The sequence below is a fragment of the Lutra lutra genome, chromosome 16 (genome assembly GCF_902655055.1).
Source record: "Lutra lutra chromosome 16, mLutLut1.2, whole genome shotgun sequence".
Lineage (NCBI taxonomy): Eukaryota > Metazoa > Chordata > Mammalia > Carnivora > Mustelidae > Lutra > Lutra lutra.
The window spans coordinates 58,554,440-58,570,147 of NC_062293.1; the positions used below are offsets into that span (position 1 = coordinate 58,554,440).

At 54.6% G+C, this 15,708-nt stretch overlaps 1 protein-coding gene across 1 annotated transcript; it reads right to left on the reverse strand.

The window, feature by feature from the left end:
- Window positions 1-358: 358 nt before the first annotated feature.
- ALOX15B (arachidonate 15-lipoxygenase type B) lies at window positions 359-8,949 on the reverse strand. The gene is made up of 14 exons (XM_047709135.1): window positions 8,797-8,949; window positions 8,494-8,716; window positions 8,234-8,315; window positions 6,158-6,280; window positions 5,795-5,898; window positions 4,709-4,881; window positions 4,341-4,487; window positions 4,035-4,238; window positions 2,989-3,075; window positions 2,701-2,870; window positions 2,429-2,550; window positions 2,231-2,331; window positions 1,980-2,150; window positions 359-1,548 (listed from the first exon to the last, which is right to left on the reverse strand). Exons 1-14 carry the CDS (start codon window positions 8,941-8,943, stop codon window positions 1,369-1,371), a joined length of 2,034 nt encoding a protein of 677 aa, XP_047565091.1. The 5' UTR covers window positions 8,944-8,949; the 3' UTR covers window positions 359-1,368.
- Window positions 8,950-15,708: the final 6,759 nt, after the last annotated feature.

Genomic DNA, 15,708 nt, shown 5'->3' on the forward strand with positions numbered 1-15,708 from the left:
TCCATCCATCCATTCCTATGTCCATTCAGTCATTCTCCCTTTTATCCATCATCAGACAAACATTTGTTAGTTCTCTCTCGTCTTGTCAGCACAGTGCTGGGCATCAGGAATATAAACTAAGTGAGACCCAGTTCCTGCCTTCAAAAACTCACGGTCTAGTTGGAGAAACACACAGGTAACCGCAAAGGGGGATGGAAGTGCTTGAGGAATCATTTGGGTATGACGTCCTCTGCTCAACCCCTACTTACGGAGCATTGGGTCCTGTGACCAGAGCCTCCTTGGGTCCTTCCCAAGGACCCTGTTTAATGCTTTTTTAAAAAAAATCCCTCAAGATACTCAGTTTATTTCCCATTTTTATGCTTTTATGACTTAAGTTATCAGGAATTGTCTTCTGTTGCTTGGAGCCCAAGAGTTTAAGAGTTCCGTGTCTCAGACTCATTTGTGGCCCCAAATCTCAGCCGAGAACAGGCATTTGGGGAGCTGCCCACCAGCAACTTCCCCACGCATCGCTCTCTCAGGGGTCGTGTTTGTGCAGTGATCCGAATACATTTTGTGTTCTGTCCACACTGTTTTATAAAACTTAGCAAGCCACAGACACCAAAGCAGTGACATCTACAATCTGAGCCAGACATGGTAACCGTTAGGTGAATTCCAAGGGAGCCATTTTGGTCTTAATGGACGGTTCTTGATTTGGGACAAGAGAAAAGAAGGACAGGAGGGAAGACTGTATATGCAGTGTTGGAATCCCATCACTGAGGACTGAATCTGGAAGGCAACCTATGATTATTATGGCTCTGCTGTTTTCTAATTCTCTGAAAATGGAGACTGCTTTATAAAATGCAACTTTTTGTCCAACTTCAGAGCAAATTTTTAGGAAAGCGTACATGGGCACTGCCCAGACAGCTGCCCCCTTTCTTCTGCCCTGCTTCTGGTAGCCCCTTCTTAGTGGGCTGTTCATTGTATAGCTGGGACCATGGGTCACTATCAACCTCTTGGGCAATTTTTAGGCCGGTCAGGAGGGCTGCCCTGCGTCATGCGACCATTAGGCCCACCCAGCTGTGGTCAGTGGGATCAGTGGGACCAGAGGATACCCCTCCCCCATCACAATGTAATGCAAACACGCAAGGCAACACAAAGTCATAAAAGCCTTTAAGGGAGCTGTGGGAGATCAAGCACTTTGAAACTTGGAGTCTTCAAAAGGCACATGGCTGCTGTTCTCTGGGGTCTTTGGTTTCTCTGTTTTGTTTCTGCTGTTTTGTGGTGTGTAGGTGGAGTTCCATGTGGCTTGGTTGTCCCAGGAGAGGCATACAGGGGCTGGGTTTTATGGGGTCCAAGGTATGCCTCAGAGCACACCGTTCTCCGGGGGATTTAGATGGACACGCTGTTCTCGATGAGGGGAGGGTCCAGGTAAGTGTAGGGCAGCTCCAGCCCCTGGTTCCGCTCCCGGATCTCCCGCGAGATCTGAGCCAGGCGGTTCTGGAAGGCGGCGATGCTCCGCCGAGGGGCCTCCTCCGTGAAGTGCTCGTCGGGGTAGGTGCCCAGGGGCCGCTGGGAACCAACAACAAGGTCGAGTGTAGGGGCCGCTCAGCAGCTGGGACCCACCTTCGCCGCCCACCCCAGGGACTTGGCTGGAAGCAGCCTCCCTCCAAGCCTCATCCCTGCCCTGCCCCTGCTCTAGACACTGAGGGTCACTGCAGGCAGCTCTCGGGGACCAAAGCTCAAGTCGGAGGGTTCAAGGGGGCGTTCCCTACCCCCGCTCGATCACCTTGCAGCCAGGGGGACTTGATATCAAGTCATTTGATCATCTGACCATCCTTGTGAGAGGGCCAGTGTTCATGTGTCCCCTCGGGAAGGGTCAGTGGTGTGAAGGGACCCAGTGACTCGAAGGCAGTGCAGGGTATCCGGGCCAGAGAGGGGAAAGGACACCCCCTCACATACCCCAGAGCTGGCCTGGCCTGGCCCCCCAGCCCCACACTCACCTGGTCTCCAGGCTCCTGGCTCAGCAGCCAGAGGGCAATGATGATGTCACACGTGACATTGACTGGCGGGAGGGTAGCTAGAAACCCCTCTGGCCTTGTCTGGCCTTTGGAGGTGGGGGGTGGCAGCTGCATGGTGGGCGGCAGGTTGGGCATCCAGATACAGGAGTCAAACTGGGAGTGGAGAAGGCAACACTGAATCCCAGGAGCCCGGCCCTGCTCCGTCCCACTGGCCCGGCATGGACCCTCCTCACCTGTCCGGCACTGACGGCGTAGTGCTTGGCCGAGCTGTTGAAGATCACCATGGTGACATACTGGACCAGGGCTTCCCGGGTCTCCAGCGCGGAGGGCACACCTGTGGGGGGAATGGGACTGGGCGTGCGGCCGCCAGGGTCCTCGGGACCCCGCTGCAGGGGACTGAGGGTGGGGCCCCGGGGCCGAGGTCCGGGTACCTGAGCTCTCCCTGCCCAGGAAGCCCTCGGAGAAGATCTCCCGCACCCAGGCCTGGAGTTCAGGGTCATCTTGCACGGCTGTGTCACTCGGGTAGTAGATGTGGATTATTTCGGAGACAAAGCTGCAAGTGCGCTGGGGTCAGTCCTGACTTTTGCCCTGACCCTCTCCGAGGAGCAATGCGGCTCGGGGTCATTCACGTCCAGCCCTCCTCCTTGTCGGGGGCCTCCTTGGGCCTTCCCCACCCCCAGCTCGCTGAGGATGGCCCCTTCACCTCTCCACTGCCCCCCAAATCTTCAACCCGTCATCGCGGTAGTAGTAATTGGGGATGTCTTCGACGCCTCGGGCCCGGATGTCCTCGGGCAGACACAGGACGGAATAGCTCAGCTGTTGCATATTCCTCTGTATCAGCTCCGAGAAGCCCCTGACACCGATGCCTGTGGACTGGGAGACAGAGCTCCTGGGTGCCGGAGCTCTGGCCTTGGAAGCGTGAGGCAGCACTGGTGGGAATCCCCCCAAATCCCCTGCCTCCCACCACCAGCCTCCCTGGGGCAGAGCATACCCGGTCCACCACCTGCCCCGGGGCGATGAGCAGCTCGCGGGCAAGAGTGTTGATATGCAAGGTGTACCGAGTATGTGGGATCAACAGCTGTAAGGGTCAGAGAAGACCGAGGTGGGTGAGGGCCTGCGTCCCTCCAGCCCCAGACCTCCCTGCCTCGAGGCACCAAGTCTTATAAATCACCCATGGAAAGAGATGACAGTGACAAGAGGGCCAGCCAGGGACTGGGATAGGGGCTCTACACCTCATGCCCGGAGCTGGGCTTCAACCAGCATCCTGTTCTATAAACCGGGCCTGGTACCTTCCTCTCTCCTGGCAGATGAAGGGGCTGATCTGGGGGAGCACTACGAGCCCCCCAGCTCTGGCATCTTGTGGTTTACTGACCCCCACGCAGGCCACGCACCGTGAAAAGCAGGGCCCATGGAGAAAATGGAACCATCCCCCAGAGTGCCAGGCCCTGGGAGCTAGCTGCTGATGGTCAGAAAGAAGCAGCCTGGATTGGAGAGGAGAGAAAAGGACCCAGGAGAATGGCTCAGGAAGGATCAGAGAATCCAAAGACCCGTGGATCCTGCAGGGGAGAATTCCTGCCCTCAGAGAAGAGATGCCCCAGGTCCCTGGGGGAAAGCAATCTGGGCCCTCTGAAGGCTTAGCAGAACCCACATTAGAGAGGTGGGTCTCCCTCCTCGGGCTCCCTCACCCCTGCCGCTCTCTGCAAGAACCCTGCTCCGTCAAAGTCAAGTGCACACTCTGATGTCTGCCTTAGATCTCTCCAAAGAACGGGGCTTCTGGATGGCGGCTGACCACTCTCCCCTAAGAAGTCCCATGCAGTCCTGTGCCGTCCCCTCCCTCACCCCAGCCCCCATGCTCCTCGCCCAGGCTCAGAGCCTGGGGGAAAGTAGGCTGCCGGGGGAGTTGTGCAGGGAGAGGCGGCTGCAGCAGGATGGGGGGCTCTGCACCCCTGCCTGGAAGAATAGGGCCACATGGGGACAGGCAGAGGAGCACCCTGAGGTACAGGGACCCAGTCTGGGCCCCGCTGCTGAGCCGCTGACCTTGAAGAGTGGGTGGCAGTGGGGTAGCTGGCGGAGCGTGGCCATGGTGAAAACCTCAGGCAGCAGGTGTGCGTGTAGCAGGTGCGTGACCGCCTCGTGCACGGAGAACTCGGCGTTCCGCACCCATGTCTTAGCCAGCAGCCAGTCCCACTTGTTGTCGCCGGGCAGGAAGATGGGGCTGTCTGGTCCCGGGCTCCGGCTGAGCTGTAGGAGGAGCCGGTGCACGGAGAGGTGGGCGTGGGGTGCCCGCAGATCCCTCTGTCAAACCCCTCCCTCCCCCTGCGCTGCCCCCTCCCAGACGCTGACCTGGATGGCGAGGGGCAGCAGCGGCCCTCCCCCGGGGCGCTGGTACAACAGGGTCATCGGGGCGGCAGAGAACTGAGGCTTCCCGTTCACAACGTTGGTGTGGACGCTGGAGAGGATGCCATGATCCACCAGGAACAGGGAGCCCCTCTGCAGGAGAGAAAAGGGGAGCAGGGGTTGCTCCTAAAGGATGCAGGGCTGGGGCGGGGAGAGGACTCAGGGCAGGGAAAGGAGTGTGCCCGGGAGAGGGTGCTGTTGGGGCATATACACAGGCAGGTCCCTAGGAACTCTGCGCACACGCACACGGCCCTCTCCAGCAGGGGACGCCCCGAAGGCATTGGGATGGCAGTGGGCCAAGCCCAGACCCTCACCTCCAGCTCAGCCTGCAGACTGGTCCCAGGGCCCAGCACGGGGGCCACCATGTCATCCGTGACGGGGAAGTTCTCTGGGAGGTGGCGACAGCGGCGGATCAGAACAGGGTTAAGGCCGTTCAGGAACTGGGAGGCGAAGAAGGCATCCTCTTGCCAGTGCTTGACCACGTACTCTGGGGGGGCAGGCAGCGGGGGAAGGGGGGCCGGTCCATCTCAGCATGGAAGCCCCCTCCCCCCACCCCCGCACCCCTTCCCCTGAGCTTCATGGTGGAGTTGCTGCTCCCGGGTCCATCCTGGGCTCCCTTCGCTTCCCACTCTGTACCTTTCTCAGCCTGGGCTTCAGCCACTGCGTCTCATCAAGCAACAAACCTGAGTCCCCAGCCCGCCTGTCCTGCCATCTACCTGGCACCCCAAGGCCAGGATTCATCAGCCTCAAATGCAGCTCTGGGGGCTGCTGCCCTGGCCCCGCCTCTCCTGTCACCTGGCATCTGGGGACCGACAGCCCCCTGCAGCTGGTCGCTGGCAGGTCTGGGGACGGCTCACATGGGCTCTCCTCCTGCCCTTCCCAATGGTCCCCATGGACGCTCCATCCTGAGCAGCTCTGGCCCCACCTGCTTCCAGTCATGCCTGCTAACACACTGCCACACCACAGGGTCCCCTCCTGGGAGAACTTTCTAGGACACCTCCCGTTGCTCAGACGAGACAGGTCCCCCTTTTAGGTACTCTCTCTGGGGCCAACAAACAGGTTTCACAAGAGAAACTCAGTGTTTTGATTTTGAGCCTATCGTCCACTCACCTGCTCTACTGTGAGCCCTCTGGGGACAAAGACCGTGTCCACAGCCCCAACCCAGTGTCTGCTGGGTCACCACCCAACAAATGTGTATTGGATGAAGGGGTCTTGGAAGGTTAGGGACATGCCCAGTCTCCGCCCTTTTTTGGATCTGTGGAGGAGGTAAGGTCTAGCGAGGGACAGGGACCTGCCCAGGGTCACACGGTGAACCCGTGCTTGACTGTCTGAGGCCCCGGACGGCTAGGAGAGCTGAGGTCTCAGGGAAGAAGTCAGGGCCCCCAGCCCGAGTTCCTCACCGGTGGCCGGGGTCTTGTGGAAGTTCAACATCGTTCTCATATCCCTCAGACTTTTCCAGAGCCCTTTGCGGTCCAGCAACCCCTTGAGTTTCAGCTCTGTAAACCTGGGGGTGACAAGGGTCGGGAGGGGGCATGAGGCCCCCCGGGAGACCCTCCCCTGTCAGCTGGCCTTATCTTTCCTGGGCTCTCGAACCGGCCCCCCGGTCCTGAAGTAGCCACTGCCCCTGAGGTCATCACTGTCCTGTGGGAACTGGGGATGGGCAGAGGCTGTGCCTGTGGGACCCACGTCCTTGACAGTGGGGGAGGGCAGAAGGCGGGAGTCCCACGCAGCTGAGGTCCAGGGTCGGGGGGGGGCATCCTTACGCAGAGCTGACTTTCAGGTAGAAACAGGAATTCTTTATGACCGAGTATTTGATGTTGAGATCCAGATCTTTTACGGATTTCTCATCCAGACAGCGGGGCCAGCCCGGGCTGTAAGTCTTCCAGCTGGAGGGAGGAGCAGGAAGGTGGTCCATGAAAAGGCTCAGGGAAACCCACTGACCAGGGCAAAGGGAGAGGTAGGCCCCCGGAGGTTCTCGTCAGAGCCATCCCCTTCTACAAGCAAGGGCGTTCTGAGCCCTGCCCCTGCCTTGTTCCCACAGTGACATTTCTCCCCTGGTCACGTGACTGGTCCAGGGCTGGGCACCTCGCCAGAGCTAGGCCAGTCGAAGTCCTTTCCGGGAAATCAGAGATGGGGCTATTCAAAAGGAGACATCGGGTCCAAAATGGAGTCACTTGTGCTAAGCCCACATCCGCAAACCAAGGCTTCACGCCTGACCAATTGGCAAGGTCAGCCGCTCCCAGGATCATGACCTTTAACCAGTCAATCTGGAATTCCTGGGTCATCACCAGTGAGATAACCTGCCTGATAGATCCCCACCTTTCCCCAGAGGAAGGTGATCTTGCCTGAAACCATTGGTTTTTGCTAAAAACTTCCTTTTTCTGCCCCCATGTGCCAAGAAAAGCCTCTCATTTTGTATGGCTCCTAGAGGGAATGAAGCCTGATTTGCAAATCATTGAATAAAGCTAACTTGAGCTTCAAATGGGCTTGGTTGAATTTCTTTCTTTCTTTTTTTCTTTTCTTTTCTTTTTTTAACAGGGCTGAGCCAGAGAGAGAGTCTCTGTCTGAGTATCTGGACTCCCACATGCAAACATAGGGACTGTTAGATACTGTAAGGACTGGGACCCAAAGAAAGCTATTCTACTGAGAGAAGGAAATGTGAAACATGAGAGAAGCTTCTAGGCCCCCAGAGACAGGGAGAGAATCCCCTTGGCTTCTGGCCTCTGAGATCTGGCGACCCTTCCGTATGTCTGTGAGTATATGTCCTCCTGAGGACAGAGGGATTTCATGAAGGCTTCCGCAGCCTTGGGCAGGCATCACACCGGAGGGACTTTGACTTCTCTGCCCAGGTGTCAGGCTTCTTGATCAAGCAAGCACTACAGCCTGCAGACGTTGGTTGAAAGGGTAAAATCGGACCCGTGATTCACCCCTCACCCGGCCCGCAGGCCAGTTCTCTTATTCATTTAGTCAGTCACTGCCCTTAGCCTTGAAAGAACAAGTGGCAATTAAAACACTTAAAGTCCGCTGCTCCCAGGTGGTGGCCCAATCCTGCCTCTCACACAGGGAAGGTATAAACATTCACCCAGAGGTCTAGGTCAAATGCAGGTTCTGAGTCAGCGGGTCCCGGGGTGCGTGCGTGGGCCCCGGAGCCTGCGAGCTCCCAGGTGATGCTGACACTTGCAGGCCTAGACAGTTGGTGCCCAGGTAGCTGGGAGACCTGGGGCAAAACCTGCAGCCCAGGCTTCAGGCAGCCGCTGGGTTGGCCGGACCACAACCTTTCGAGAACCTGCACCTGAGCACCCCGTGACCCCTGGCTTTGTGCTCCCCTGCAGCCCCCACCCCTCACCAAGGCAGCCTCTAGGACTGGGCTCTCCCAGCTGAGTCTGGGACGAGAAAGAGCCCTCTTCCCGCCTGCCCTCCGCCCTCCAGGATGAGTTTCCTGGGCTCCAAAGGCGGGGTGGAGATCCGGTTCCACCCAGATTTCCAGGAGGATGAAACAGCCGGAGGGATGTAAAAGCCCCAGGGCAAGCAAGACACCTGCTGGAGGAGGCATTCCCAGCCCGGGTTTTCCCAGTCTTCCCAGAGTGCTTCCCCCAAGGCTGGTTACAGCGGTGTTGCTACCCCTACCCTTCCTATGTGATTCAGTAGGAATGAGGGTGTCAGGAGTTTGCGTTTCTAACACCCCCCACCCCATGCCGATGTCGTGGTCTAGAGAGGACTGGCAGGGACTCCAGTCAGTGTCCTACCAGCTGAACCCAGGCTGCCCCACATCCCTTGGGTGACCACCGTCCCCACTGCCTCCCCTCCCCACAAGCTCCCCAGGGCAGCCCGCTCCTCACTGGTACGAGTCCTGCCTGGCCTGTAGCTCTTCCTTGCGCTGCTGCCGGAGGATGGGGTGGTCATCGGCCCAGGAGACCTTGGCTGTGAGCGCACAGGAGCGGTGAGGAGAGCAGAGAAACAGCTTCCCCCACCCCTCCCCGTCCCACCTCTGGCCAGAGATGCTCTGCCCTCCGCCACCGGTCCCCTGCTCCCACACAGGGCCGCCCCCTCCTCCTCCCTAGGGGCCACACCTGCCGGCCTCTCCGGTCCCCCTGCTCACCGGCCCCCGCGCGCAGCGCCAGGCTCCCAGCGCCCTCCAGCCACTGGTAGCAGGGGAAGCGCAGGGGCGCGCCCCGCGGCGGCGAGAGCTGGATCCAGCGGCAGAACCAGGCGTCGCGGGCCACCGCGCCGACCCGGGCGGACAGCAGCAGGGGCGCCTTGTGCACGCGCAGCAGCAGCACGGGACCCACGTCCTGGGGGGACTCCACCTGGAAGTCCTCCACCTGAGGGGGGAAAGACAGGATCGGAGGAAACCGTCCCCTGTTCCCTCCTCCGCCCCCAGCTCGCCCCGCAGGTCACTCACGGCGCCCGCGCTGAACTCCTTGCCCGGGTGGTCCAGGCGCAGTGGGGGGGTCTCTCCCCGGGTCCCCACGATGCTGACAGCTATTTTGTTCCACGTGCCAGCCCCGATGGCGTCTCCGGTGGACACTCTCACGCTGAACTCGGCCATGGTGCCGGCGCAAGTCTGGCCGTCTCCTGCCGCTGCGGAGACCTTTAAAGCTCGCGGCTCCGCTGGGGACACGCCCGGGCCCGCCCTGCCCGTCCCGGTCCCGCGCGGCGGATTGTCGTCTCCCCTTCCGAGTGTCCCCGGAGCAGACGCGCTCACGCGCCGGGCTGGGAGGCTCCGCAGTGCTGGGTGAGCAGGGACTGGGTGTCTGGAGTTTTGGAGACCCGGACCTTCCAGGGATGCAGGGCCAGAGAGAGAGAGTCAGGATGAGGGGGGTGGGGCGACGGGGGGGACACGAAGATACATTTGTGCCCCTCTTTTTTTTCTTTGCCTTCTAAGTCTCTGAAAGCCTCTGCAGGCCCACCTCCGGCTTTCTACAGCTCTTCTTGGCCTGCACTCATTATTTTTTTTGCGTCCAATAAATAATTTCGAGAACCAACCATGTGCCAGGTGAAGCCTGCCCAGGCAAGATCCAGTGTTTGCCGGCTTGGAGGTTCACAGTCAAGTGCGAGAGAAAATGAAGACGGGAAGGAGGCAGGGATGCAGTGGAGAGAGGGAGCCATGTGGTGGGGGGTATGGATTTCGGTTTGGGGGAATAACAGATTGGGGGGGTTCTGGTCTGGAAATGCTGTCTGAGCTGCCTCTAAGAGTGCAGGGCTGGCGTCCCAGCCCCTGGGCATGGGCACACAGGTGTGGCTGATATCACAGGCAGAGAGTGTAGATAGAGAAGCGGGAATAGGCTGTGCCCTACTGGTTCTTGGCCATCTGGAAGTCATGGAAAGGAGACAGATCCAGGGAGGATCAGTCAGAGGTATAAAGAGGACCCAGAGCGGGCGTTGCATGAAAGCCAAGAGACTGGTCAAATCTGAGAGCTGCATCAGAGGAAGGCAAAAATGATTACTGGGTCTGTCAACGAGGAAACCTCATTGGAGTCTGTGCCACGGGCTGCTGAGCATGAGGAAGGCAACCAGCCCAGCTCTGTGCCACCAAGCTCCCGCAAGCGCGGGACCAAATCCCATGGTAGTGTCTGGGGCCTTGCCCAGAGCCTTGCTGGTGGGGTGGTGGGGCTGGGAGCTAGATGGCGGTGACGTGTGATCGGAAATCGAATTCCAGCTGCACATGCGCACATACCTTTACTGCCACCCTCCTGGAATCCCACTAAAATACTAAGTTTAAGGCATTAAACCTTCAAGGACGGGAAAACAGACAGGAGACAGTAGAAGCCCAGGATTCCCATCTCAGAATCCCCCAAGTTCTTATGAATGGAGAGACAGGTGCTCTGAGAGTACTAGTAGGAGACCCAGAAAACAGGCTGATGGGACAGAAGTTTTTATCAGATGCAGTTAGGAACCCCTCCTAGCCCCAGCCACCCTCCTATACCTCACCCAGCCAGCAGGAGACCTTCCCCAACCTAACAGATAATGCGAGGTTTCTTTTCTGCAGAGATTGAACTAGAGGGAGTCTGGATATGAGGACCCTAGCTAGAGCTGAGGGAGGGACACAAAATTTAAAATTGGAGGATGGGGTGCTGAGCAGTGGGGGCAGCTCCCTTCCCTGGTGGGATCCAAGGATGCTAGCAGACACCATATTGTACCCCCAAACTCCACCTGCCAGTCAAGAATGGAGGGCTTTTCTCCAGAGGAGCTGACCAGCTCAAGTGTCCTTGGGGTCCCCCAGTGAAATGGCCCCGTTCACATACAGTTTCCAATCGGCTTTTATTGGAACATGTGGCCAAGGAGCATCAGGCCCTCCTTGAAGGCTTAGATCTAAGACAAGACTGAAGGAAGAGACAAGGTGGGGAGCAGAAGAGAATTTCAAACCAAAAATCGTAATTTGTATCCTCAGGGAGAGGAGAGCCTATGGCTATAAGAAATATTTGTTTCTGGGCAAAATGTTTGGATTTTATAAACCACACGTCCTTTTTTTTTAATTGTAAAATACATATAACCTAATTTACCATTTTTGACAATTTTTGAGTGTGCGGTTCAGACAACACATTCACGGTGTTTCACATTCACATGCACTCGCTCTGGTGTGTCCCCCACCATCTGTCTCCAGAACTTTGCCCTCATTCCAAATCCAAACTCTGTATCTATTAAAAGACAAAGCAAAAATAAAATAAAATAAAAGACAAAACAAAACCATTCTCCCCACCCCCAACTTCTGCTACCCTCTATTCTGCTTTCTGTCTATGAATTTGACGGCTCTAGATACCTTATATAGTAGAATCATACAATATTTGTTCTTTTGTGTCCTGCTCATTTCATTTGGCATAAAGCTCTCAAGTAAGTGCCACGCCCAACGTAGGCCTTGAACTCACAACCCCAAGATCAAGAGTCACGCAATCTTCCAGATGAACCAGCGAGGCGTCCCCATTGTATATTTCCTCTAGAGCATCGTCTCTTAACGTTCTTTACCCAAACCATCCTAATTATGATCCGTTGTCAGGTCAAGTTTTCCATTTATCATGTAAAGCACACGCAGCACATTTCTAAATATATTCAATATTTTTATATTCGTAGGTCACTCTCGTGGCATAAATCAGTAGTGCCCATATGCATGTGCCGGGCACAGTGAGGCTAAGAAAAAAATAGTGATGCTTTCCTGTCTTGCCACCCTAAAATGCATCCTTGGGCTCCCTTTTTCTGCTGTTTTCTGCTTCCTTTTCCCTTCTATAAGTGTCAACGAGCCTATTTTTTTTTAAGATTTTATTTATTTGACAGACAGAGATCACAATTAGGCAGAGAGGCAGGCAGAGAAAGAGGGGGAAGCAGGCTCCCTGCTGACGCGGGGCTCAATCCCAGGACCCCGAGATCATGACCTGAGCTGAACGCAGAGGCCTTAACCCACTGAGCCACCCAGGCACCCCTAATGAGCCTATTTCAAAGGAAACTTTGTGTCCCTGCTGTAAATTGAAAATTAGTTTCAGTTCCTGTAAGAGAAGGTCCCAGAAGACATGAGGGCTATGAGAAGGGAGTTGCTAGGTGGATTGTTTGGGGAGAGAGATCCACAAGGCACTGTGCTGGGAGGATGTTAAAGCGACAGCACCAGAGCTGGCACTCTCTCCCTGATGTCCTGAGAACCGACTTGTGATTCAATGTGACCCTGCCCTTCCTGGGCTCTGGCCCGGAGCAGGGTTGCTCAAGGCATGCCCAGCAGAACACATGCATCACGGTGCTTATTAAAAATGCCACTTCCCCAGGCCTACCGACCTCACACCAGGAAGGCAGTCTCCGGAGAGTGGACTCGGGGACTGTACATTTTCAACAGTTATGCCCCGGGATTCCTCTTCAGAGCTACTTTCCTTGAACATTTTGATATCTGCCTGTGTTCTGGCCCACAGCCCAGGATGATCTGAGCTGGTGGGGTCTTCTGGGAGCCTCCATCTGACCCTTCCAGACACAGAGGAAGAAATCAGAGTCCTGCCGTGGAAGGAACTTGCTCGATGTTTAAAAATGTCAATGAAAGGGGTGCCTGGGTGGCTCAGTGGGTTAAAGCCTCTGCCTTTGGCTCGGGTCATGCTCTCAGGGTCATGGTCTCAGGGTCCTGGGATCGAGCCCTGGGATTGAGCCCTGGGATCAAGCCCTGGGATCAAGCCCCACATGGGGCTCTCTGCTCATCGGGGAGCCTGCTTTCCTCTCTCTCTCTCTCTGCCTGCCTCGCTGCCTACTTGTGATCTGTCTGTCAAATAAATAAATAAAATCTTTATAAAAAATTTGTTTTTTAGAGAGCATGAGAGAGATCATGAAGGCGGTCGGGGGTAGAGGGAGAAGAAGACTCCCTGCCAAGCAAGTAGCCCCATGCGGGACCCTGGGATCCTGACCCGAGCCCAAGGCAGATGCTTAACCAACTGAGCCATTCAAGTGCCCTAGATGCCTGTGATTTAAAGAGACAAAGAGTTCTGGAAATTTCTCACCAACAACAGCTGTCCCCACCACCACTCCTGCTGTTTTCACCTCATCAAAGACAATAACTTTTTTCTCTTTTATTGATAATCTCAGTATTGATTGCCACATCTCAAACAGCATGCATATATCAATATTTATTTTTTTTATCTTTCTAATTTTAGGCAGCAATCGCCCGCTCCCCGCCCCCTGGAAGAGAGGATTGTCTTCTTTTCCCCAGCCTCTCTCTTATGATGCCAGCAAACCTTTCTCATCTAGTACTATTCAAAGGGAAGCTTTAGCATGAGCTGTAAGCATTTTTTTTTTTTCTTGCCTACAAAACCGTTTGTGGCTTCTCTGGGTAATAATTATCAGTTTGCTATTCGTATAGTTTTCTAGATACTTGTATTAACTTCACCACTGGTCTGGATCCCCTCGGCATGTCAGACACATCACATACTCCCAGGCTGTCTCCAGCATGTGATGCCCTCCAGACCCCTACTTAGCTGTCATCCTGGGCTCTGTCTCCCCACCATCCCTAGGGATCCCCTCCCCCCTCTGCGGTGTTAGCCCTCCGGGTTCCCATACCCCGTGCTTTCCTCATTCGTTGCTCATTTCATTTCCATGGAGCATACCCTTGACTAGCTAGCTACTTCAGAAAGTGCACAGGGGAGGGACGAGCAGCTTTCAAGACCTCGCTGGTCTGGAAACAACTACAGTCTATCCGTACATCTGAGTGATAACTTGGAAGAGATTCTTGTTCAGAATTTGGGGAGCACTGCTTCTCTGGAAGTGTTGATGTAAAGAAAGCCTAAAGCCATTTGGATTCCTAGTTCTTTTTGTATGACCTGATGCTCCCTCCAGAAACTTTTAGGATCTTTCCTTTGCAAACCAGCTCCGCCTCCTCCCGCCGCCACCCCGGGCTCTGTACCTTCACAAACACACACTGCCATCATTCTCCCATCGTTCAGCCTTCTTAGGAGGACCTCCCAATTTTGAAACTTGTGTCCTTCCCTGTGGAATTATTTCCTAATTACTCGTTTCTCTTCATTTCATCTACTGTTTCATTTTTGAACTCCACTGATTTAGACGCGGGGTCTCCTGGACTGGTTCCCCAATTTCTTTTATTTTCTTCTCTCTTTTCCATCATGTTGCCCTTGGTCAATTTCCTCAACTTTCTCTTCTAATCTTCTGAGTTTTTTTTTAAATTTCTCCTATCATATTTTTTTCTCCTATCATATTTTTCTCTCCTATCATATTTTTCCTCCTATCATATTTTTAATTGCAAGAGCTGCTTTTTTGTTCCAAGCGTATGTTTCTTAATAGCGCCCTGTTCATGCTCCCCAGTTGCGATATTTCATTTCCCTGAGGTTATTAATGGCAAAGTTTCTTCCTGCTCTTTGGGGATAGGCTTTAACCTATCTAGGTTATCTCTTGCGCAACAAAATGCCCTGACTCAGTTTAAAATATGAAAATTTTTTATTTTCTTAAAGGATATTTTTAAAAGATTTTATTTATTTATTTGACAGAGAGACACAGCATGAGAGAACACAAGCAAGGGGAGAGGGAGAAGCAGGCTTCCTGCCGAGCAAGGAGCCCGATGCGGGGGCTCGATTAATTTCCGATGACTTCACAATTTGGGCAAAGCTGCACGTAGCACCAGCTGGACCAGAGTGTCTGGACCCCGACAAGCCCAGAGTTGCCATTCCCCAGCGTCGGAGGACTTGGGGCAGGCGCTGGCACGTGTCCATGTTGACACATTCCATTGACTGGCTTGGCGTTAATTTGGGAGGGGAAATGGACTTCCGATGGAAGAGGAAAGAATCTTTGAACACGTTTCATCAACCACAGCAAACAACAAATCCCTCTCCTGCCATTTTCATGGCCCTTGGTAAGGTAGGTGGAAGTCAGCGTCTGTGTCGCAGCTGGTTTTATGCAGAATAACTTAGAAGATCAACTTGTTGCATTTCAGTGTCTCTAATTCCCCCACCGGTTCCATTCCTCAACCCCCTTCTATGACCTTGTGCTCTTTTCTGTGTGCTTCTGCCCAAGCAAGGTGTACCTTGAAAGAGGCAATGGTTGCGTTCTCTGGGCTGTGGAGACTTTTGTGGGGGTAGAGCCATAACAAAAAGAGGTAGACCCTTGTAAAATGTCTGCATTCGTCTTTATTTTACTTTTTTGCACTTCTCTTACTGGTTTTTGGAAAACTTGTAAAATTATAAAAAGAGGTCAACCGAAGGGGTTTCTGGGTAGTTCAGTTGTTAAGTGCCTGCCTTTGGCTCAGGTCATGATCTTTGGGTCCTGGGATCACGATCCGGGGCTCCTGGGGTCAAGCCCCGCATCGGGCTCCCTGCTCGGCAGGAAGCCTTCTTCTCCCTCTCACACTCCCCCTGCTTGTGTTCCCTCTCTTGCTGTGTCTCTCTGTCAAATAAATACATAAAAGCTTTAAGAAAAAAAAAAAAGAAGCCAACCAAAGGTAGGCAATTAGAAACAGTGAGGGTAGGATATTTTTTAAGAAGTTTTGTGGCAAAGGTGGGCAGAGCCATGGGCAAATAGAGGGGCATCTGAGACCGAAGGACAGCTTCTTGCAACATGAACATTTTTTTTAAGATTTTTAAATTTATTTGACAGAGAGAGAGAGAGAGAGAGAGAGAGAGAGAGATCACAAGTAGGCAGAGAGGCAGGCAGAGAGAGAGGGGGGAAGTAGGCTCCTGGCTGAGCAGAGAGCCCGATGTGGGGCTCGATCCCAGGACCCTGGGATCATGACTTGAGCCGAAGGCAGAGGCTTAACCCACTGAGCCACCCAGGCACCCACAACATGAACAATTCTTTTGACAGTGATTCTCAATCTGGCTTTACCTTACAACTACCATGGGCGCTTGAA

Bases quoted from the DNA above. Each gene is read 5' to 3' on its own strand.
- ALOX15B (XM_047709135.1), bottom strand. From the start codon at position 8,943: ATGGCCGAGTTCAGCGTGAGAGTGTCCACCGGAGACGCCATCGGGGCT. The intron at 6,281-8,233 runs GTGAGGAGCGGG...TCCTCCCTCCAG, and splicing joins GCCAGGCAGGACTCGTACCA to CTGGAAGACTTACAGCCCGG. The intron at 2,151-2,230 runs GTGAGGAGGGTC...CTCCACTCCCAG, and splicing joins ACGCCGTCAGTGCCGGACAG to TTTGACTCCTGTATCTGGAT.